This window comes from Plecotus auritus, assembly GCF_963455305.1.
Source record: "Plecotus auritus genome assembly, chromosome: 9".
Classification (NCBI taxonomy): Eukaryota; Metazoa; Chordata; class Mammalia; order Chiroptera; family Vespertilionidae; genus Plecotus; species Plecotus auritus.
The window spans coordinates 1,747,431-1,769,395 of record NC_137783.1 but is presented as its reverse complement, the minus strand read 5'-3'; the positions used below and the strand labels follow the sequence as shown (position 1 = coordinate 1,769,395).

The following is a 21,965-nucleotide window of genomic DNA, read 5'->3' as shown; positions in this document are numbered from 1 at the left end:
TTTCTTTTTTTAATATATTTTATTGATATTTTACAGAGAGGAAGGGAGAGGGATAGAGAGCTAGAACCATCGATGAGAGAGAAACATCGATCAGCTGCCTCCTGCACACCTCCCACTGGGGATGTGCCCACAACCAAGGTATGTGCCCTTGACCGGAATTAAACCCGGGACCCTTCAGTCCGCAGGCTGACGCTCTATCCACTGAGCCACACCGGTCAGGGCAGGATCTCCCATTTCTGACGCCGTCTCAAATGCTCTTGGCCTTCACTGACGATGGACAATTGCCTCGCCGGGGCAGCCATTGCTGGTGCTGGTATCACGAATGTTACCTGCCTTTCGGGTGGCGTGAAAGGTGTGTGGGCACGCTGCAAACGCTTTCGGTGCACGAATTGAGTGCGTTTACAAACGGGCAGGGAGGGTCTCCGGTCCCGATGGCGCCGGCGAGGAAACCAGAGCACAGAGAGGCTTCTGGCTTCCCCGCCGTCACACCGCTCGTGCGTGGCCGTCTACTGCTCCTGGAAACTGAGAAGGCTTGGCGTTTTTTGTTTTTTTAAATATATTTTATTTTATTGATTTTAGAGAGAGAGCAAGGGAAGGGGAGAGAGAGAGAGAAACGTGGATGAGGGAGAAACGTCCATCGGCTGCCTCCTGCACGCCCCCTGCTGGCGATCGAGCCCACAACCCGGGCGTTGAACTGGTCACCTTTCGGTTCACCGGTCGATGTGCAACCACTGAGCCACACGGGCCAGGCCGCCTTTGTGTGTGTGTGTGTTTTTTGTTTTGTTTTTTTTTACTACATCTACAAAGATGTATCATCGGGGCAACAATACATCTTATAACCACAAGATTTTATAAATAGACTTGAAAGACTCGTGTTTCTCCCAGGGTGATGTGCGGGAACAGCGATTTCAGGGTCAGAAGAGTGGTGTGCGTGTCACAGGGGCCGCTGCGCGCTGGGTCTAGTTCAGCCGTGGGCAAACTACGGCCCGTTCGGCCGTTCTATCCGGCCCGCGGAGCCGAAAGAGCGGAGGGTTCTCTTGCTCTCCCCTCCGCTCCTTTACTTTGAATTTATATTCGTTCACACAAACACTCCATCCATGCTTTTGTTCCGGCCCTCCGGTCCAGTTTAAGAACCCATGGTGGCCCTCGAGTCAAAAAGTTTGCCCACCCCTGTCATAACCCCTGCATCCTGCCTGGCTAAGAAAGCTGGGGTCCAGGGAGGAGGCCGCGAGGAAAGCGTGTGCTCTCCGCCGGCTCCCCGCCGACGTGCTCCTTCCTGGGTGTTCGGTCGACGTCAGGCGCTGATGTTTCCGTTCGTCTCTCAAGTTCACAGTCGCCGGCTGAGCCTGAATCTGGGAAAGACTCCAAATCCCGGGACTGAGGGCTCCAGGAGCTCAGCCGGGTCCGGAGGCGGAGGGGGCTTGAAGGGTGGGCAAAACGCCAGGTGTCTGACGTGGGGCGGGTGCGGCTTGGTGTTGGGGCCACGTTTGCTGGCCCAGACTGAACCCCAAAGCCAGCCCCAAGGCCCCCAAACCTCCCTGTATCCTGTATGCTTTTCTGTGACTTGTTTGTGACCCCGTGGGCTGGGGCTGAGACCCAGACGTGCCCTCCTCGCAAGAGGCCCCTGGGTTATTGCTGTCACCGCGCGATGGAATAAAACCTCTTTTCTTGCCCGGCCGGCGTGGCTCAGCGGTTGAGCATCGACCTAGGAACCAGGAGGTCACGGTTCCATTCCCGGTCAGGGCACAGGCCCGGGTTGCGGGCACGATCCCCCGTGGGGGGCGTGCAGGAGGCAGCCGATCCGTGATTCTCTCTCATCATGGATGTTTCTCTCTCTCTCTCCCTCTCCCTTCCTCTCTGACATCGATAAAAATATTTTTAAAAAGAACAAACAAGGAAACCTCTTTTCTTTGCCGTTTAGGTGATCTGACGCCTTAAGGATTGGCCTGCCCCGAAGAGGAGACATTCCACAGGAGCACGGGATGTAGAAGGGGACCCCATGGATGGCGTGCCGGCCCGGCCCCCCGAGAAGACCATGATCCCGGCTGATCTCATGGGCGTTGCCGCGTTCTCCAGCGAGGCCTCCCCCACTTCCTTCCGTGCCCGGGGGAGACCTGGGGGACAGCAGGGCTGCCCCCGAGCGTGAGGCCGCGGCTCCAGCAGAGCATGACCCTGGGAGGTCACGTCCTCCCGCTTTTCCGTGGAACCAGAGAGCGCCCTTCCCCGTGCTCCGGGGCTGTGGCGCCTGCTCCCTTTCACACCCGGTGCCTTCTGACGGCCTCCTGTGCCCGCCAGACGCCCTTCCAGCTGCCCGCCCGCCGCATGCCCCCGGCTCCTCGCCCATGGCTGGGGCCGGCCGGCCGCGGGCGCGACCATGAGGCACTGCATTGACCGCGGCGTCCAGTTGTCACCTGACGACACACCCCAGCCGCGGCTTGGCGGCCGAGCGGGCCCCCCCCACGGTCCTCCGGAGGGCTCCGCGCGCCCAGGAGACCCCGGTGCCACGTCCCGCGTGGACGGGAAGCAGATGAACTTGCTGGCCGTGCTGGAGGGGAGGCCGGACGGGAGCGAGAGCTGGGGCGGGTGCTGGCGCTTGGGGAAGGGGCGGCGATGCAGCCTGGCGTTCGGGTTGGTCATCATGACCTTGGTGATGGCCTCGTACATCCTCTCGGGGGCCCGCCAAGAGCTCCTGCTCGCCTCGCCCTTCCGCTACGGAGCCTTCCCCGGCAGCCCCAGCCCGCTGGACGGCGAGAGCCCCAGCCACGCGAAGGAGCAGCACCCCCCGCCGCCTGCAGGCAACCTCTCCTCGGCGAAGGACGCCCCGGGCCTGAGGTTGGTCATCGACAGCATCGCGGCCAGGATCGCGTTCACGGCCAGGCAGCTCCCGGGCACAGACGACCTCCGGAGGCAGGAACCCCACGTGAGTAGCCTCCCGCTAGACCAGGGGTGGGCAAACTTTTTGACGCGAGGGCCACCATGGGTTCTTAAACGGGACCGGAGGGCCGGAACAAAAGCATGGATGGAGTGTTTGTGTGAACTAATATAAATTCAAAGTAAAGGAGTGGAGGGGAGAGCAAGAGAACCGGATAGAACAGCCGGATCTGGCCCGCTGGCCGTAGTTTGCCCAAGGCTGAGCTAGACTCTGTCGATGGGCGGGTTGTGAAAAACAGATGCTTCTCTGTCAGCATCTTTAGGGGAAATTTCTCCAGGTGACAGGGATCACGGACGCCTGTGGCCCAGGGTGCGCAGGAGAGGTGTCGGTCACAATGCTACCTGAGAAGGGACATTCCGATGCTAAACGGTGCAGCTAGACACGCTGAAGGAGGATTGACAGGGGGTTGCGGTGATTTCAGCTGCTTTTATTTTATTTATAGACTAGAGCAGGGGTGGGCAAACGTTTTGACTCGAGGGCCACAATGGGTTCTTAAACGGGACCGGAGGGCCGGAACAAAAGCATGGATGGAGTGTTTGTGTGAACTAATATAAATTCAAAGGAAAGGAGCGGAGGGGAGAGCAAGAGAACCCTCCGCTCTTTCGGCTCCGCAGGCCGGATAGAACAGCCGAACGGGCCGGATCCGGCCCGCGGGCCGTAGTTTGCCCACGGCTGGACTGGAGGCCCGGTGTACAAAATTCGTGCACTCGAGGCGGGGGGCGGGGGGTGGTCCCTCAGCCCGGATTGCGAGAGGGCACAGGCCAGGCCAAGGGACCCCACCAGTGCATGATTGGGGCCAGGGAGAGACGCACGAGGTGGGCCAGCCAGGGAGGGACCGCGGGAGGGCTCCAGGGCATGTCCGGCCCATCTTGCTCAGTCTCAATCGGCCGGACCCCAGCAGCAAGCTAACCTACTGGTCAGAGCGTCTGCCCCCTGGTGGTCAGTGCACGTCATAGCGACTGGTCGACTGTCAGCCCCCTGGTGATCAGTATACGTCATAGCGAGCGGTTGAGCGGCTTAGCATATCATTAGCATATTGTGCTTTGATTGGTTGAATGGCCGACCGGACAACCGGACACTTAGCATATTAGGTTTTCATTATATAGGACTAGAGGCCCAGTACATGAAATTCATGCACTTGGGGGAGGGTCCCTCAGCCCGGCTTACGCCCTCTGGCAGTCTGGGAGTCCTCGGCGGCTATCCAGCCGACAGCTTAGTTGGACACAGTCAGACATTCTTATCGCTGCTGCGGAGACGGGAGAAGCTCCAGCCACCGCCGCTGCGCTCACCAGCCGTGAGCCCGGCTTCTGGCTGAGTGGCGCTCCCCGAGTGGGAGCACACTGAGCACCAGGGGCAGCTCCTGCGTTGAGTGTCTGACCCCTGGTGGTCATAGCGACCGGTCGTTCTGCCGTTCAGTCAATTTGCACATTAGCCTTTTACTATATAGGATAGGATATATTTTTATAAGAAATATTTTTTATTGATTTCAGAGAGGAAGGGAGAAACATCGTGATGAGAGAGAATCATGGAGCGGCTGCCTTCTGCAGGCCCCACCCTGGGGATCAAGCCCACAACCTAGGCCCTGACCGGGAATCGAACCCTGACCTCCTGGGTCATAGGTTGACGCTCAACCACGTCAGCCAGGTTTTAGCTGCTTTTTAGGTCTCCCTCATCCTGTTTTCATTCTGTCCTAATTAGTATTTTTGTCTCCATTCAATATAGAACCAGTGAAAAGGTCCCCACTGTTTAGTTGGCCATGTGTGTGCGTGTGTGTGCGTATGTGTGCCTGTGTGTGTGTGCGTGTATGTGTGTGTGCGCACGCGTGTGCGTGTGTGTGTGAGAGATAAATCATGCGAGAGTGACTCCTGATCAGACTTCCATCTTCATTCTCTTCAGAGGGTTTTTACTTTTTAATTTTGGGCCCAGAAGGAGCAGGGCCTGTGGCTCCCACCGGTTTTTTAGCCCCTGACAGAGAGCACCTCCCACTGCACGCGCGTCCCATCCGGGCAGGACCACGCGTGGTTAGAGATCGTCCCTCCGCGTGTCCCCCTCCCTCTCTCGCCGCAGATGTTCGCCGTCGTCCCCAGGAAGTTTCTCCCGACCAGCAGGAGCCCATGCTGGTACGAGGCGTTCTCGGGGCGCAACACCTCGGACCCCTACCTGACCAACTCCTACGCGCTCTACTCCAAGCGCTTCCGCGCCACCTTCGACGCGCTGCGCAAGGCCTTCTGGGGACAGCTGGCCCACGTGGCCGGCCGCCCCTACCGCCTGCGCTGCCTGCCGCGCTTCTACATCATCGGGCAGCCCAAGTGCGGCACCACCGACCTGTACGACCGCCTGCGGCTGCACCCCGAGGTCAGGTTCTCCGCCATCAAGGAGCCGCACTGGTGGACGCGCAAGCGGTTCGGTGCGTGAGTGCATGGTCCCCCCAGCGGGGAGGGGCCCTGGGGTGGCCGGGGCTCCTGCCTCCATCACTCACCTTTTCTTTTCTTTTCTTTTCTTTTCTTTTCTTTTCTTTTCTTTTCTTTTCTTTTCTTTTTTTAAATTTATGTTTATTGGTTTCAGAGAGGAAGGGAGAGGGGGAGAGAGAGAGAGAAACATCAGTGATGAAAGAGCATCATTGAGCAGCCGCCTCCTGCACGCCTCACACCGGGGATCGAGCCCGCAACCCGGGCATGTGCTCTGACCAGGAATTGAACCGTGACCTCCTGGTTCATAGGTCGATGCTCAACCACTGAGCCGTGCGGCTAGGCTCACCACGCCTTCTGCTCTCTGAGGCCCCTGGGGCGGGTGGGAGCGAGACAGCCTGCTCTGGGCCAGGCACTGGGCGGGGCTCCCGGGCGCAGACGCAGAGTCAGATCCTTCCCTTGTCCGAGGTCCCGGGGAAACGTCCAGGAACCGGCCCCAGCCACCCGGGGAGCTACTGAGTGCCCTGGTGGGCAGGGCCCGGGGACGGCGCAGAGCGGGCAGCTCTCCTGGTCCCAAGGAGCCTGAGGGCAGGCGCGGGTGGACATTTGTCGGGGGCTGTCCCCTCCCGCCCTGATCTGTCCCCTCCCGCCCTGACCTGGCCCCTCCCGCCCTGACCTGTCCCCTCCCGCCCTGACCTGGCCCCTCCCGCCCTGACCTGGCCCCTCCCGCTCTGACCTGTCCCCTCCCGCTCTGACCTGTCCTCTCCCGCCCTGACCTGTCCTCTCCCACTCTGACCTGACCCCTCCCGCCCTGACCTGGCCCCTCCTGCTCTGACCTCTCCCCTCCTGCCCTGACCTGTCCCCTCCCACTCTGACCTGGCCACTCCCGCCCTGACCTGGCCCTGCAGCCCCCACGCTGGGTGGAGACAGAGAAAGGCTGCCAGGGGCGGGGTCCTCCCTGGGGCTCAGCCTGGGGCTCTGGGCGCCCACTCAGCTGCTCTGAGCCTGGTGTCCTCACCCGTGGAATGAAGCCACATGGAGACGATTCTCGGTGCCCCTGTCTGGATGGGGATCGCAGTGCCCCTTCCCCACGGGTTGGCATGGCCTCGCCGTCCCTCCTGCTGTGGCTCCTGCCCCGCCCGGGGCCACCCTGCGCCGGGTCACTCTTTCCTCTCCTTGACCTTCTCCCTCTGCCAGGAGGCATGCGGTCACCGGAGCTGGGGATGACGAATGCCGGAGTCTGGGCGGGCCGAGGGCCGAGGGCCGGGGCCGGGGCCGAGGCGTTTTCCGGACGAGGGGCCAGGCTGCTCAGGAGGGAACCCTACGTCTTCCTGAGTGGAACCAAGTTGGGGCCAGCGACGAATGTGTTTCCTGACGAACGTCTGGCCGAACCCTTTGATGTCCCTCAGAGTGGACAGAAGTACAGATGTGTCTGGGGTGTGACAGTGGCGGGAGCCAGGGTGTCCCGTGGTGCTCATTGGGGGGTGCTCTGCCCCACAGCTCCCCCTTTCCCTCATGGAAAGAGCCGGGCCTCTGGATCCGGGGTCACCATCAGCCTCTTGTCTGTCCACGGGAGTGTCCCCTCCCCTGGACCTCAGCGGCTGCGGACGGGGCTGGTGTGTGGTCACCGTGCCTGCCCTCTGTCTCAGGCTGGGCCAGTGCGGCTGCATGTGGCCGATGCCAGGGTCACTGCTGAGCTCAAACTATGTGTCTGTCCAGGCACCATCCGTTTCCTTATTGTTTGGACAGACGGACAGGCTGCTGACTCACAGCACAGGGCAGAGCCCGAGATGAGGGTGCCCGTCCTGCAGGCCCTGCCGTCTCCCCTGGCGCTCACCTCACCCAGCCCAGACGCTGGCCCTCCCAGCAGACACGGTGACGGTTCTTGAAGGGTCTGGCCAGTGTGGCTCAGGGGTTGAGCATTGACCTATGAACCGAGAGGTTGCTGGTTTGATTCCCAGTCAGGGCACACGCCCGGGTTGCTGGCTTGATCCCCAGTTGGGGGCGTGCAGGAGGCAGCTGATCCATGATTGTCTCTCATCCTTGATGTTTCTCTCTCTCTCTCTCCCTCTCTCTCTCTCTCTCTCTCCCTCTCCCTCTCCCTCTCCCTTCCTCTCTGAAATCAAGCTCAGAGTGCCCACCCTGTCTGCCTGCCGCCCCTGCCAGCAGCCTCCTGGGCTGAGCCTGGCTGCGGACGCCGACCCAGGGCCTCCGTCCTTCCCTGTTGTCCCAGGAGCCAGCAGCCTGCCGGGCAGCGCTGTCCTCAGTAACTCCTGCCTCTGGTTCTCGCAGGCATCGTGCGCCTGAGGGACGGGCTGCGGGACCGCTACCCCGTGGAGGACTACCTGGACCTCTTCGACCTGGCGGCGCACCAGATCCACCAGGGCCTGCAGGCGGGCGCCGCGGGCGAGCTGGGCAGGAGGAGCAGGATCGTCATAGGTACGCCGCTCAGCCCTCGGCCACTCCTCCCGGGGCCTGCGGACAGGGCACGACCCCCGATGAGCGTGCGCTCCCCTCCCGCCGTCCTCTCACCCCGGGTGACGCGTTCTCGTCACCTGCACGGTGTCTATGAAGCAGGCAGGCTGGGGGTGTCCTAGGTCCCTGGAGACTCCAGTGCAGCTGGAGGGGCCAATTCTAAGTTGTCGTTTCTTTGTTCTTATTTTAATGAAGAGCACATGCCTGGCTTCTCTAAAGGATAAACCCGCCCGCGCCGCTGGACGGGGATCCAAGTGCAATTAAGCGATTAGCGCGCCTGTTGTAATCCCCGGCCAGGACCCGGGGAGACAGAGGCAGCCTCTGGAGCAGACCGGCCCGGGCGTCCTGGCCAGCGAATTGCTATTTAAAGAGCCGGCCCTTCTCACCCGGGTGCCTGAGAGGCCAGAGCGAGGAGGTGTGATGCGTGGCCATGGCTTTCGTGCGGGAGAAGGCGTTGTCGGGGGCATATCTGCTTGCTCTTTGCATTGGGTGCAGCTCAGGACATCTGTCCCCACGTCTTCCCTGACAGAGAGACACCGAATCACACATTTTGCTTAAATTGGCAGGTAACCAGTTTTTTTTTTTTTAATTTCCTAAGTCTGTTATATCTTGGATCTCCAAATTCAGTGCCTCTATTAGCAGTGACCAGGAGGAACTGTAACCGACCCTTTGAAAGATCAGTCTTTACTAAGGATGCTCTTGTCCAACCTGCCTAAGTCCCGGCTGTTTTGTTTTTAATTTTAGCTCTAACCCCAGTCCTGGGAGCCGCAGGACTGCTGAATGGGCTACTCACTATCCTCTCACAGCCCTGGGGTCCAAACTCCCCAGCCACACGTCTCATTACTATCTGACTGTGACTCCCACCTGCTGTGCCTCAGGGAAGAGCTCATGTTCTTATGCAAAAGCTAAAAATATGCCTGCCAGGGCCGGGGAAGGGAGGCTGAGCTAGCGAATGAAAAAGGGAAGCCTTGGCTTGGATTCCTGATGATATGTACGTCTTCGTTCGGAAGGGAAGAATAAGGGACAGATAGGCTGCCCCGTACTGACCCAGAGCAGAGCGTGGTGAGTTGTATGGTAGCGGAGGGGGCGGGGGGAGCTGGCGTCCAGCCCTGCTCGTGTACCATGTGCCGAGTGGGTCTTCGTGGTCCTGACCTCAGTCCGCACATCTGTAAAATGGGCTCGTTGGACCAGATCCGTTCTGGGCTCCTCCCGGCCCTGAACCGTGACGCGGCTCTGCCCCAGTTAGAGCCTGGCTAGGGCTAGAGGGTCTTCCTTTGTCTCAGCCTGTGGGAACCCCTTTCACGTCCCGCGTGGTTCAGGGTTCCGGTTCAGGGTTCGGGTTCTGGAGGAGGCCGCACACAAATGAAAGAAGACTAGAAAAATATTAATTTGGGAAATGGGGGCCCAGGCGGAAGCCCACCTCTAGTGGGAGGACTACCCTTTGCTTTGGCCTTGCCATCCCTTTTATTCAGGTTTGGGACACACCCATGGCCCGTAGGCAGGCAATCCCAGTAACAGGCAGACTATCTTATCAGTAAGGATTTACATGATTATCTGGTGGGGAAGTTGCTTCAGCTCCCATTGTCTCAATTAGATAGGGAGTGGTTGGCTCTGATCTTTCAGAGCTTCAAGGTTGACCAGCCTTCCAAGGTTCCTTGTCCACATCTTTCCATTAGTGAGACAATGATCGGTTTCCGGCATCAGCCCACAGTCAGGGGGCCTTTCCTCTGCGGTCCGGGCTGATGGCGGAGTCACGAAGACTTGAGTGGCCGTGTTCATTGGAGCTGGGGCTCTAGACACGTTGAAAGCTGCTGCCTCTGCCTCGGCCCCTGCTCTGCCCTGTCAGAGAGCACACGGGGCTCTGAGTGCTGACCCGTCGGTCTGGCTCCAGATCCGGTCTGAGAGAGGAGGGGTTACCTGTCCTGTTTCCCGGATCTGTCCCCAACGCCAAGTGCAGTGCCGAGCATCTGTTACACCAGCTGAACGCTTTCTGGATGGATGGGTGGGGTGGGTGAAGGATGGATAGATGGATGGGTGGGGATGGGTGAAGGATGGATGGGTGGGGATGGATAGGTGAAGGATGGATGGGTGGGGATGGGTGAAGGATGGATGGTTGGGGTGGGTGAAGGATGGATAGATGGATGGGTGGGGATGGGTGAAGGATGGATGGGTGGGGATGGATAGGTGAAGGATGGATGGGTGGGGATGGGTGAAGGATGGATGGTTGGGGTGGGTGAAGGATGGATAGATGGATGGGTGGGGATGGGTGAAGGATGGATGGGTGGGGATGGATGGGTGGGGTGGGTGAAGGATGGATAGATGGATGGATGGGTGGGGATGGGTGAAGGATGGATGGGTGGGGATGGATGGGTGGGGATGGGTGAAGGATGGATGGGTGGGGATGGATGGGTGGGAATGGATAGATGAAGGATGGATGGGTGGGGATGGATGGGTGGGGATGGATAGGTGAAGGATGGATGGGTGGGGATGGGTGAAGGATGGATGGGTGGGGTGGGTGAAGGATGGATAGATGGATGGATGGGTGGGGATGGGTGAAGGATGGATGGGTGGGGATGGATGGGTGGGGATGGATGGGTGAAGGATGGATGGGTGGGGATGGATAGGTGAAGGATGGATGGGTGGGGATGGGTGGGGATGGATGGGTGGGGATGGATGGGTGAAGGATGGATGGGTTGGGATGGATGGCTGAAGGATGGATGGGTGGGGATGGGTGGGGATGGATGGGTGGGGATGGATGGGTGGGAATGGGTGAAGGATGCATGGGTGGGGATGGATGGGTGGGTAGACAAGGCTTCTTGCTTGAGGAGCCAGCTCATTTGTGACATCTGACAGAATCTGCATTTTAGTCTAAGATACTTGCCTTGTCCTAATAGTCCCTTATTCACTGTGAGTGGAGCTTTCAAAGGACTCTGATTGACGTTTCTTTCTGTATTCTATGGCTTTCTCTAAAAACACACGCACACAGAAAAGCTCCCTGGGAAGGACTGAGGGGAGGCGGCTGTGGGGGGCTGAGGGGTGGGCGTGCTGGACCCCGAGCCCGAGACGGGGGTCCCGGGAGCTGGACCGGAGCCTGAGACGGGGGTCCCGGGAGCCTCCGAGAGCCGAGAACAGGCCCGTGGGGTTTCCCAGCGGAGTCGATGCCAACTGTATACGATTCCTAATGAGGATCAGCTCCCAGCACCCTCCATCCCTGACGGAAATCACCTCATCGTTCCCCGCGGGCCCTGCCATGCCGTGGAGCTGTGCACGGCGAGCAGCGTTCAACAGCCTGGAGTCGGGAGGCTGGTGCTGGTGGAGGTCTCGGCACGTCCTGGAGGGACGAGCCGCCGGAGGCACACGCAGGGCCGCCTGGGTCACCACCTTGTCCAGATTGAGGTCCTTTTAAAAAAATATATATGTTTATTGATGTCAGAGAGGAAGGGAGAGGGAGAGAGAGAAACATCCATGATGAGAGAGAATCACGGATCGGCTGCCTCCTGCACACCCCCCACTGGGGATCGAGCCCGCAACCCGGGCCTGTGCCCCAACCAGGAATTGAACCCTGACCTCCTGGTTCATAGGTCGATGCTCAACTCCTGAGCCCCCCCGAGGTCCTTGGTGTGTGTGTGTGTGTGTCACTGTGGCAGGGGCTGGGGCTCAGCCTCCACTCCCTGGAGACCAGCCTGCCAGGGTGGGGACCCGCTCGCACCCCCACGGCTGTGGGAGGGGAAAGCATCTCAGGGGCCCCGTCCCTCGGCGCTGCTTACCGGCCACATCTCCGTCCCCCAGGGGAGGCCAGCGCGTCCACCATGTGGGATAACAACGCCTGGACCTTCTTCTACGACAACAGCACGGACGGCGAGCCGCCCTTCCTGACGCAGGACTTCATCCACGCCGTCCAGCCGGACGCCAGGCTCATCGTCATGCTCCGGGACCCCGTGGAGAGGTGGGTGCTTCGTTGCCGTCATCTTTAACTGCGTCGCTCTCAGAGGGGATCGGAGAGGTTGAGATGTCCGTGATGCGAGAGAGGCACTCATTGGCCACCTCCCGCCCGCCCCTCGCTGGGGATCGAGCCCGCCACCCGGGCCTGTGCCCTGACCAGGAATCGAACCCTGACCTCCTGGCTCCTAGGTCGATGCTCAACCAGGGAGTCGCCCCAGTAAGGCGAGAGGTGAGGGGTTTCGATTTCCTGTCCCGGGCCGGGGGCGGGGCGGTGACGAGGCGGATGGAAAGAATAGTCTTCCTTCTCGTCACAAACTGGGTTGTGCCTCTTGGGAAACATAAACCAGCTGGGCTTGCCACGTCGGTGGTATTTCTTACGTAAATATTACCCGGGCGGATCCTCGGCGTCTCGGCGGTTGGGATGGTTTCTTGGCCACTCGGGCGGGCCTGCGGCCTGCGGCCTGCGGCGGGTTGGCCTGGACCCGGGCTGCTCTGCGGGCACCACCAGGAAGTGAGAAATGCCCCTGGAATCTGGGGGGCTATCGCCTGGGGTCCCCGTCTCCGGACCTGACCGAGGCCTGTCCGGTCGGCTCTGGCTTTTCCGTGAGACCAGAGGGAAGGAGGAGGCTGGATGGGGTGGCTGTGGTGTGAAGGGCGGGCGCGGACGAGGCCAAGCCGGCACCCTCTGCACCGACGGGGGGGTGGGGGTTGGGGGGGGCGTGGCTGGGCCAGTGCAGCCCAGCAGCTCCAGGGCCTGGGGGGCCTCACGCTGCACCCGCTGCTTCCCCCACGGAGCTCCACAGGCCACGCCCAACCCGAACGGGCCGCTCGACGGGCGCTGAGGACGCGGCCAGGCCGCTGTCTTCCTTTCCCTGCGCTGGTTGCCGCATCACAGGTGGAATTGAGCGTCTGGGTCCGAGCCCGGACGTGGGATGTGATCTTGCTGGGGCTGGGGTCTTGGTGGGGGTCCTGCGTAAGGAGGTCACACTGGATTCGCGGGGCCCCCGGTCCGTGACTGGCGCCCTGGAGAGGGGGAGAGGACACGGAGCACACGGGAAGGAAGGCGGGGGCCATGGGGCCAGGCTCGGGAGATGCGGGAGCTGGGAGGCGCGGCTGGACTGTCCCGGAGCCTCCAGGGGCACCGACCCGCCCGCACCCGCTTCCCCTGCGGATCTCAGAGCCGGGAGAACCCGCTCCCGAGGGGTGAGGCAGCGTGTGTGGTCATCTGTGAATGTGGCCCTCGGGCACCAGCTCAGCCCGGGTCCCTCCGAGGATGCCACACGCCCCGCCCCACGTCCTCGCCCGCAACCAGACATGTCGTCCTGGAGACTGTCTATAAACCTCGGAGGGTCCTGTGCAGGGATGCAGTGTGGTGAGGGTCCTGTGCAGGGATGCAGCGTGGCCGTGGGTCCTGTGCAGGGATGCAGTGTGGTGTGGGTCCTGTGCAGGGATGCAGTGTGGTGTGGGTCCTCTGCAGGGATGCAGTGTGGTGTGGGTCCTGTGCAGGGATGCAGCGTGGTGTGGGTCCTGTGCAGGGATGCAGTGTGGTGAGGGTCCTGTGCAGGGATGCAGTGTGGTGAGGGTCCTGTGCAGGGATGCAGTGTGGCCGTGGGTCCTGTGCAGGGATGCAGTGTGGCCGTGGGTCCTGTGCAGGGATGCAGTGTGGTGAGGGTCCTGTGCAGGGATGCAGCGTGGCCGTGGGTCCTGTGCAGGGATGCAGTGTGGTGTGGGTCCTGTGCAGGGATGCAGTGTGGTGTGGGTCCTCTGCAGGGATGCAGTGTGGTGTGGGTCCTGTGCAGGGATGCAGCGTGGTGTGGGTCCTGTGCAGGGATGCAGTGTGGTGAGGGTCCTGTGCAGGGATGCAGTGTGGTGAGGGTCCTGTGCAGGGATGCAGTGTGGCCGTGGGTCCTGTGCAGGGATGCAGTGTGGCCGTGGGTCCTGTGCAGGGATGCAGTGTGGTGTGGGTCCTGTGCAGGGGATGCAGCGTGGCCGTGGGTCCTGTGCAGGGATGCAGTGTGGTGTGGGTCCTCTGCAGGGATGCAGTGTGGTGTGGGTCCTGTGCAGGGATGCAGTGTGGCCGTGGTCCTGTGCAGGGATGCAGTGTGGTGAGGGTCCTGTGCAGGGATGCAGTGTGGTGAGGGTCCTGTGCAGGGATGCAGTGTGGTGAGGGTCCTGTGCAGGGATGCAGTGTGGCCGTGGTCCTGTGCAGGGATGCAGCGTGGTGTGGGTCCTGTGCAGGGATGCAGTGTGGTGTGGGTCCTGTGCAGGGATGCAGTGTGGTGTGGGTCCTGTGCAGGGATGCAGTGTGGTGAGGGTCCTGTGCAGGGATGCAGTGTGGCCGAGGGTCCTGTGCAGGGATGCAGTGTGGCCGTGGGTCCTGTGCAGGGATGCAGTGTGGTCGTGGGTCCTGTGCAGGGATGCAGTGTGGTGTGGGTCCTGTGCAGGGGCTGCAGCGTGGCCGTGGGTCCTGTGCAGGGATGCAGTGTGGTGTGGGTCCTGTGCAGGGATGCAGTGTGGTGTGGGTCCTGTGCAGGGATGCAGTGTGGTGTGGGTCCTGTGCAGGGATGCAGTGTGGCCGTGGTCCTGTGCAGGGATGCAGTGTGGTGTGGGTCCTGTGTTGGGGATGCAGTGTGGCCGTGGACGCCTGTCCAGCCCCAGCTCCTACCTGGAGGGCCTTCCAGCTCATGATGGCTGCTGCTTTGTCCCCGGGAGAGGCGGGGCGGGGGGGGCGGGGGAGAGACGTGGTCCTTCCAGAAGCAGCAGGTCAGGGAGCCCCCACCGCCCCAACACACACATGCAACCCCACTGCCTCCCAGGAATGCGGGGTCCGGGGACTGGGCTCGGGAACGGAGCTGAGGAGCGTGGACCAGGCGCGGGCCGCCGCCACCCCGCTCAGCCCCAGCCGCCTCTTAAAATAACGGCAGCCCAGAAGGCTGGAATGCGTGGGACTTGTATTTGGAATCGCTGTTGGAAACAGGCCTGGCCAGATGGGACACCCATCTGTTTGGGATGATTTAAGAGCAAGAAAGTGAGCTGGCTCTGCAGGAGGGGGCTTGCCACCTCCACACTCGGGGCTGCCCGGGTGTCCGGGTCCCTCGCCCTCGCTCCGCCCGGGGCCCTGTCCCCTGCAGCTTTGGGGTCCTGCTGCTCGGCCGCTCACGTTATATGCAGGACAGCCCAGCTGAGACATCTGCCCTTGAATCTAGCCCGTCTTTCTTCCTGAACCTTCCATGGACCGGCCAGTTCCTCAGAACCCGGGTGGATCTCTCGGCTCAGCACAGCTTTCCCGCCTCGGCTGCAGCGGCTCAGACAAGTGTCCCCAGGGGTCCTGGCCTGCCGTGGCGGCGGGGGGGGGGGGGGGGGGAGGACCGAGCAACACCCTCCCACATTCTCAAGGCCTTACCTCTGTTAATCCATCCCGAGGTTGCATCCGTGTGCCTGCGGCTCTGTTATGAGTTGATGTTGACTGAACGTCTCCTGTAGAGTTGATTTTAAAGACTAAAACGTTGACGTCTAGGGGGGTCTCTTTACATTGGATCTTTTTAATGTTGGTGTTTTTTTGTTTTTTTTAAAATTGATTGCAGAGAGGAAGGGAGAGGGGGAGAGAGAGAAACCTCAATGATGGGAGAGAATCATGGATCGGCTGCCTCCTGCACACCCCTCACTGGGGATGGAGCCCACAACCTGGGCCTGTGCCCTGACTGGGAATCGAACCGCGACCTCCTGGTTCCTAGGTGGACGCTCAACCCTGGCTGGGCTGGGTGCTTATCCTTGATACGTTTGCTGGCCTCCACATTCTCGGAGCAGTTTTAACCCAGCAAGTGGCTCTCCCCCTCCAAGGTGGTTCCCTGACTCTGTTTCCCCGGAGGTGGTTGTGGGGAGTCCTGGCATTGCTGACTGCAGACATTCCTCTGCAGCGTCCCCCTGCTCCTCCGGGGGGACCCTGACCTGCTCCCTGAAAGCGGGAGCCCGCGCTTCCCCTTTGCCCTCCTCGGAGGGAGGGGGTGCTGACGAGGACGCGCAGCCTGCCTGGGAGTCTGGGTTTGGATTCTCCGTGGGTTTCCGAGGCTGTCGCACAAATGACCCTGAGCTTGGTGTGTGCATATGTGGGTGGGGTCTGCATGGACAGACCATGTGTGGGCACCAACATACAGGCCTACAGGTGTGTGCGTGCCTACGAGGGTGCGGGGCCCGTGTGGACCTGTCTGAGTCCAGGAGAGCCTGGGGGTGAGAGGGAGGGGACACATGAAGGGAAGTAAGTAGGGCCCGGCCGGTGTGGCTCAGTGGTTTGAGCATCGACCGAGGAACCCGGAGGGCAGGGTTCGATTCCCGGTCAGGGCACATGCTGGGTTGTGGGCTCCATCCCCAGTGTGGGGCGTGCAAGAGGCAGCCGATGGATGATTCTCTCTCATCATGGATGTTTCTCTCTCTCTCCCTCTCCCTTTCTCTCTGACATCAATGAAAACATATCTTTTTAAAAAGGGAAGCAGGAAAACGGCTCACCTGCAGGAACCGAGAGACACGGTGGTAGCGTTTTAAGGAATAAGCCCCACGGTCGCCGAAACCGGTTTGGCTCAGTGGATAGAGCGTCGGCCTGTGGACTGAAAGGTCCCGGGTTCGATTCCGGTCAAGGGCATGTACCTTGGTTGCGGGCACATCCTCAGTGGGGCGTGTGCAGGAGGCAGCTGATTGATGTTTCTCTCTCATCGATGTTTCTAGCTCTCTATCCCTCTCCCTTCCTCTCTGTGAAATATCAATAAATTATATTTTTTAAAAAAAAAATAAGGAATAAGCCCCACGGTCATTGCGCGCTGGTGTCCCGGCCCCCGGACAGCGACGCCCGCTCTGGGCGCTGAGACGCTGTCTCCCGTTTCCAGGCTGTACTCGGACTACCTGTACTTCGCGAGCTCCAACAAGTCGGCGGAGGACTTCCACGAGAAGGTGACGGAGGCGCTGCAGCTGTTCGAGTCCTGCCTGCTGGACTCCTCGCTGCGCGCCTGCGTCTACAACAACAGCCTCAACAACGCCATGCCGGTGCGTGCCGCCCCAGCCTGGCCTGCGGGCCCCCCTGCCCCCCCCGCCCCCCCCCGCCCCACTGCTGATGCGGGTGGTGTTGGGGGTTTCAGCATAAACACGGGAGGCAGGGTTTTTTTTGTGTGTGCGCGTGCGTGTGTGCGTGCGTGCGTGCGTGCGTGTGTGCGTGTGTGTGTGTGCGTGTGTGCGTGTGCGTGCATGCGTGTGTGCGTGTGTGTGTGTGTGTGTGTGTGTGTGTGTGCGTGTGCGTGTGTAATGGATTTCAGAGCGGAAGGGAGAGGGAGAGAGAGAGGCTACTTTCCCAGGCTGCTGTGAGGCTTAGGAGTGGCTGTTCACCCATTGGCTGGGCCCTCACGTAGCTGACGAAAGGCCGATGCGCGTGAGAAAGACAAACAGAAGTTGGTGAGCTCGGTGATGGCGCATCCAGGTGGGCGCGCCAGGGGCGAGTAACTCAGAGGCGGTGATAGGTCTGCCTTGTAAAGCCACGTAACGGAAGAGCAGTGCATTGGCCACAGGACAGAGCAAGCTGGGTGTGCCCGTCCTCTGTCGTCACTTTATTTTCGATTTTTATTTACTGATTTGAGAGAGCGAGAGTGATGAGAGAGAGAGAGAGAGAGAGAGAGAGAGAGAGAGGGGAAACATCGATTTGTTGTTCCACTCTTTTATGCATTTATCAGTTGCTTCTTGTATGCACCCTGACCGGGGATCGACCCTGCAACCTTGGGGTGTAGGGAGGCCACTCTGACCACTGGGCTGTCTGGCCGGGGCTGGCCTGTCTTCAATGCCTCCCGGAGGCGGGATGCCCGCAGCCACTTCCTCCCACAGCGAGGACAGGGCGTGCCCTGCCTCCAGCTTCCCCGCTGGCGCTGCAGCTGTGAAGGAAAACATGGGGAGGCCGGGGGAGAAGTTCCTGGGCGTGGCCACCCGTGTCCGTGTCCGTGTCCGTGCCGCTGGACGGTTTTCAGATCAAACGTTTTGAAGCCCCGTCCCTGGGAGGGGAAGGGATTCAGGTTCGTTCCTCACTGAACTGGCACCGTCCTGGTTCCTCCAGGGCACCCTCTTGCTCAGTCCTCCCCGGTGCCCTGAGATCCAGCCCACCTCACGGAGAAGGCACGGGGGCTCCTGAGGGTCCCTGGCACCCAGAGACTAGTAACGGGTGGGCTCGGGGTGCAGCGCCAGGGCCCACAGCCTTGAACCTCAGGGGATGGGGCCCCTGAGGGCAGAGATCTTAATCAGCAGGAGGCAGGTGCTTTTTACTGTTTTAAATATGTTTTTATTGATTTTAGAGAGAGGGGAAAGGAGAGGGAGAGAGGGGAAATATTGATCAGTTGCCTCCCGTACTCACCCCAACCAGAGATCGAACCCACACCCTGCATGTGCCCTGACCAGGACGTGAACCGTGCCGTGGAGCCGCCCACAGGGTCGTCACGAGGATTAAAAAAACCCTGCGTGGTGTGCCCGGCGGGTGTGGCTCAGTGGTTGAGCGTCGACCTAGGAACCAGGAGGTCATGGGTGCGATTCCCGGTCAGGGCACAGGCCTGGGTTGCGGGCTTGACCCCCAGTAGGGGGCGTGCAGGAGGCAGCTGATCTGAAATAAAAATATATCTAAAAAAAGAAATAAAAGAATATACTATAAATATATCTAAAAAAGAACGCGCAGCATTTAAAATCCGCGTCTGCGGTCGCTTGCTCGCTAGGCCCTCCTGGGGTTTGGCCCCTGACACCGCGCACCGGGCGGCGCGGGCCGGGAGCTGCCCTGGAACAGGCTGCCTTCCTCCCGTCCAGGTGCGGCTGCAGGTGGGGCTGTACGCCGTGTACCTGCTGGACTGGCTCGCCGTGTTTGACAGGGAGCAGCTCCTCGTCCTGCGCCTGGAGGACCACGCGTCCGACGTCAAGTCCACCATGCGGAGGGTCTGCCAGTTCCTCAGCCTCGGTACGGAGGTCGAAGGTCGCTGGAGCTTGTGGGCAGGGATGGGCAGGGCCAGGCAGGGATGGGCAGGGCCAGGCAGGGATGGGCTGAGCTGGGAGGCCATTTGGCACCAGCTGTGCGTGGTGTGGGGTGGGTCTCAGGGAGGGACGGGCGGTCCCCTGGAGGGAGAAAGCTGCGGCCTGTTCCCCAGTGAAGTGATGGGCGGGATGGGTAGGGATGGGCAGGGATGGGTAGGGATGGGCAGGGATGGGCAGGGATGGGTAGGGTTGGGAGGGATAGGCAAGGATGGGCAGGGAGGGATGGGATGGGTAGGGCTGGGAGGGATGGGCAGGGATGGGTAGGGGATGGGCAGGGATGGGCAGGGATGGGCAGGGATGGGTAGGGATGGGTAGGGCCGGGAGGGATAGGCAGGGATGGGCAGGGATGGGTAGGGCCGGGAGGATGGGTAGGGATGGGCAGGGAGGGATAGGCAGGGATGGGCAGGGATGGGCGGGCAGGGCAGGGATGGGTAGGGCTGGGAGGGATGGGCAGGGAGGGATGGTCAGGATGGGCAGGGCCAGGCTGAGCTTGGAGGCCATTCGGCACCAGCTGTGCGTGGTGTGGGGTGGGGCCCCGGGGAGGGACGGGCAGTCCCCTGGAGGGAGAGAAGCTGCGGCCTGTTCCCCGGTGGAGTGGCGGGCGGGTGGGCGTCTCAGCAGGTGCACAGGTGGGTGACGGGGGTCCCGCCGCTGAAGGGCGCGGGAAGGCTCTGTCTCCGCAGGAAGCGGCGGGAGGCCTGCCCCCCCCCCCCCGCCCGGCGCCCCTGCAGCCCCTCAGCCTCTGTCCCCTGCGCTCCAGGGCCGCTGAGCGAGAAGCAGGAGGCCCTGATGACCAGGAGCCCCGCCTCCAACGCCCGGCGCCCCGAGGACCGCAGCCTGGGGCCCATGTGGCCGCTCACCCCAGCGGCTCCTGCGGGACTTCTACGGGCCCTTCAACGCCCGGCTGGCGCAGGTCCTCGCCGACGAGGCGTTCGCCTGGAGGAAGACGTGAGGCCGGGGCGCCGTCGCGGTGACTGCAGACCTCTCCCTGCGCGGGAGCCGGGGACTCAGCGCGAGGAGCCCCACGTCCGAGGCTCCTGCCCCGGGCACTGGCCCGTGGGACCTGCCGGAGTCCTTGGCGATGTCACAGCCGGCCACCGGCCCCTCACGAGGCTCCTCCCCTGGAGGCCACCGGAGGCCCCACCTCGTGGCCTGCAGTGCCCCCTCGAGGCCAGGGTCTGCCTGGAGGTCACGCTGGAGGTCATCGTGCAGGTCACGCTGGAGGTCACCCCACGGGGCCTGCCAGGACCCACAGGTCTCACTGGGCTCTGACACACTCGGTGGGCCGCTGACTCCCCGGGGGGCGGAGATGCTTTGTTTCGTCCCTTTTACTCCGAAGTCAGCCCCCGGCCTCTTCAGACACAAACCCGCTGGGTGTGTGGGGGGGAGCGGGGGCTCCCCGTCAGACGGAGAGCTCTCACGGCCAGCCCGGCTCTCCCCTCCGCAGGGCTTTGCTCAGAGCTTGTTCCCCGTGTAACTGCAGCAGAACCCGGTCGGGATGGCGGGGGGGACCGGCTGTGGCTGAGCAGCGTCGGGGCCGCACACCCATGGGAATTAGGAGCGGCCGGGGCTGCACTTTCAGTTCTGGCTGCTGGGGCCCCAGGGGGCGGGGCGGGGGCGGGGTGGACTTTCAGTTTGGCCGCCACGGGCTCTGTTGCTCACCTGCTCTGCCAGACTCAGGTCCCAGGCAACAAGACACCCTGTCCTGATGCAGAAACTCAGGGCGTGAGCCCCAGGGGCCGAGCGTGGAGCGCTGGGATCCCCAGGAGAACCTTCTGGGCCTGCTGTGCCCGTGGGCGGGCTGAAGGCCTCGTCGCTTCTTGGAGGCGATGGGGAAGGATCGAGGGGGGCCCTGAGCCCACTGGGCACCCGCCCGGGGACCCAGCGGAGCTTCGTGCTCGAGTGCTGTCGGGAGGCTGCCTGTGGTCCAGACCGGAGCTCTCTGAGGTCCCGGACGCCGAGTCGGAGCGCGTCAGCGCCCCACACCCACCCGGCAGGCCTCAACACCCCACAGCCATCGTCGCTCCAGTGTGACGATGCGCTCAGCCTCCACCCGGCGCCGTCTTCCTGCCGTGGGAGCGCACAGCCCGTGGGAGGCGAGCGCAGGGTCTCGGGGCCCCGCGCCTGGCCGTTCCTGCCACCGAGGGGCCGTGTCCTGACACCCGCTTCCAGGGACAGTCCCCGCCTTCCTCTCGCAGCCGCGGGGCACGGAGCTCCAGCCACGGGAGGTCTGGCCCCAGCACAGCGGGCGGCAGGGACGGCAGTGTGTGTGTATTTATTTGCAGCACACGTGTGCGTGCGTGTGTGCACGCGTGTGTGCACGGGTGCATGTTAGGAGTGGGTTCCCTCCGGTTCTGTGGCTGATGCGGCCCCCGGCTCCCCGCTCTGGACACAGCGCCCCCGGGACTCACATCTCTGCCCGCGGACTTTCCACGTTCCCTGGGATCCTGCTCTTCAGCCCGGCCGTGGCCACGGACTCTTCGCACACACCCTCCTCCGCATGTGAGTGCGTGCAGCCCAATTCTGCTTCTCACAGAAGCACACGCCGGCGTTGGTCCCAGCGCCACGGGTTCATTGGGCGGGTCCTGGTATACGCCAGGCCCGTCCGCCCGTGCCCGCCGTGACGCGCGGACGCGGGGTCTGCCAGGGCCACCCCCGAGGGCAGGCCTTCGCTCTCTGCTTCGAGGCCCGTTCTTGGTGACGCCGTACTGAGCGGTGGCCCTGGAGCCCTCCCCCCCCCCCCAAACCAAAGCGAACGGGGCGTGCCTCCCCACCTGGCACCCACCTCCTGCGCCCTGCCAAGCCGCGGGCGGGGGGCCCTGCGCATCGTCCTCCCTGCGTCCCGTGCGCTGTCGGGTGAACCACGTGACGCTGTACTTTCTGCCGGAATTAAACGTGGGCCCAGACGGGGACCGGAAGCGCAGGCTCTTCCTTGCTCTGCTGAGCCTCGGGGTGCTCTGGTGTCTGCGTGTGTGACTGCTGCCGGGGAGGCCAGAGGTCAGCCTCCCCTGCCTGGTCCCTAGGGTGACCGCGGAGGGAGGCAGGATCCCAGAGAGAGGGGTCGGGTGTGACCGGGGGCTCTGCGGGCCTGCGGGGTGAGCTGGGGGTGAGGGTCTGCCCTGACCCCAGACGGGCCCAGTGCTGGGTTCACAGGTTGAATGACCCCC

At 62.2% G+C, this 21,965-nt stretch overlaps 1 protein-coding gene across 1 annotated transcript in view; it reads left to right on the top strand.

Annotated features, from left to right (window-relative positions):
* Window positions 1-21,590, top strand: part of CHST15 (carbohydrate sulfotransferase 15) — a 43,274-nt gene extending 21,684 nt beyond the window's left edge. Inside the window, 8 exon segments of the mRNA XM_080641791.1 lie at window positions 1,922-2,920; window positions 5,000-5,339; window positions 7,633-7,779; window positions 11,605-11,761; window positions 16,635-16,791; window positions 18,577-18,724; window positions 19,559-19,659; window positions 19,661-21,590. Coding sequence (XP_080497917.1) covers window positions 2,375-2,920; window positions 5,000-5,339; window positions 7,633-7,779; window positions 11,605-11,761; window positions 16,635-16,791; window positions 18,577-18,724; window positions 19,559-19,659; window positions 19,661-19,750 — 1,686 coding nt within the window. The 5' untranslated portion in view covers window positions 1,922-2,374 and the 3' untranslated portion in view covers window positions 19,751-21,590.
* Window positions 21,591-21,965: the final 375 nt, after the last annotated feature.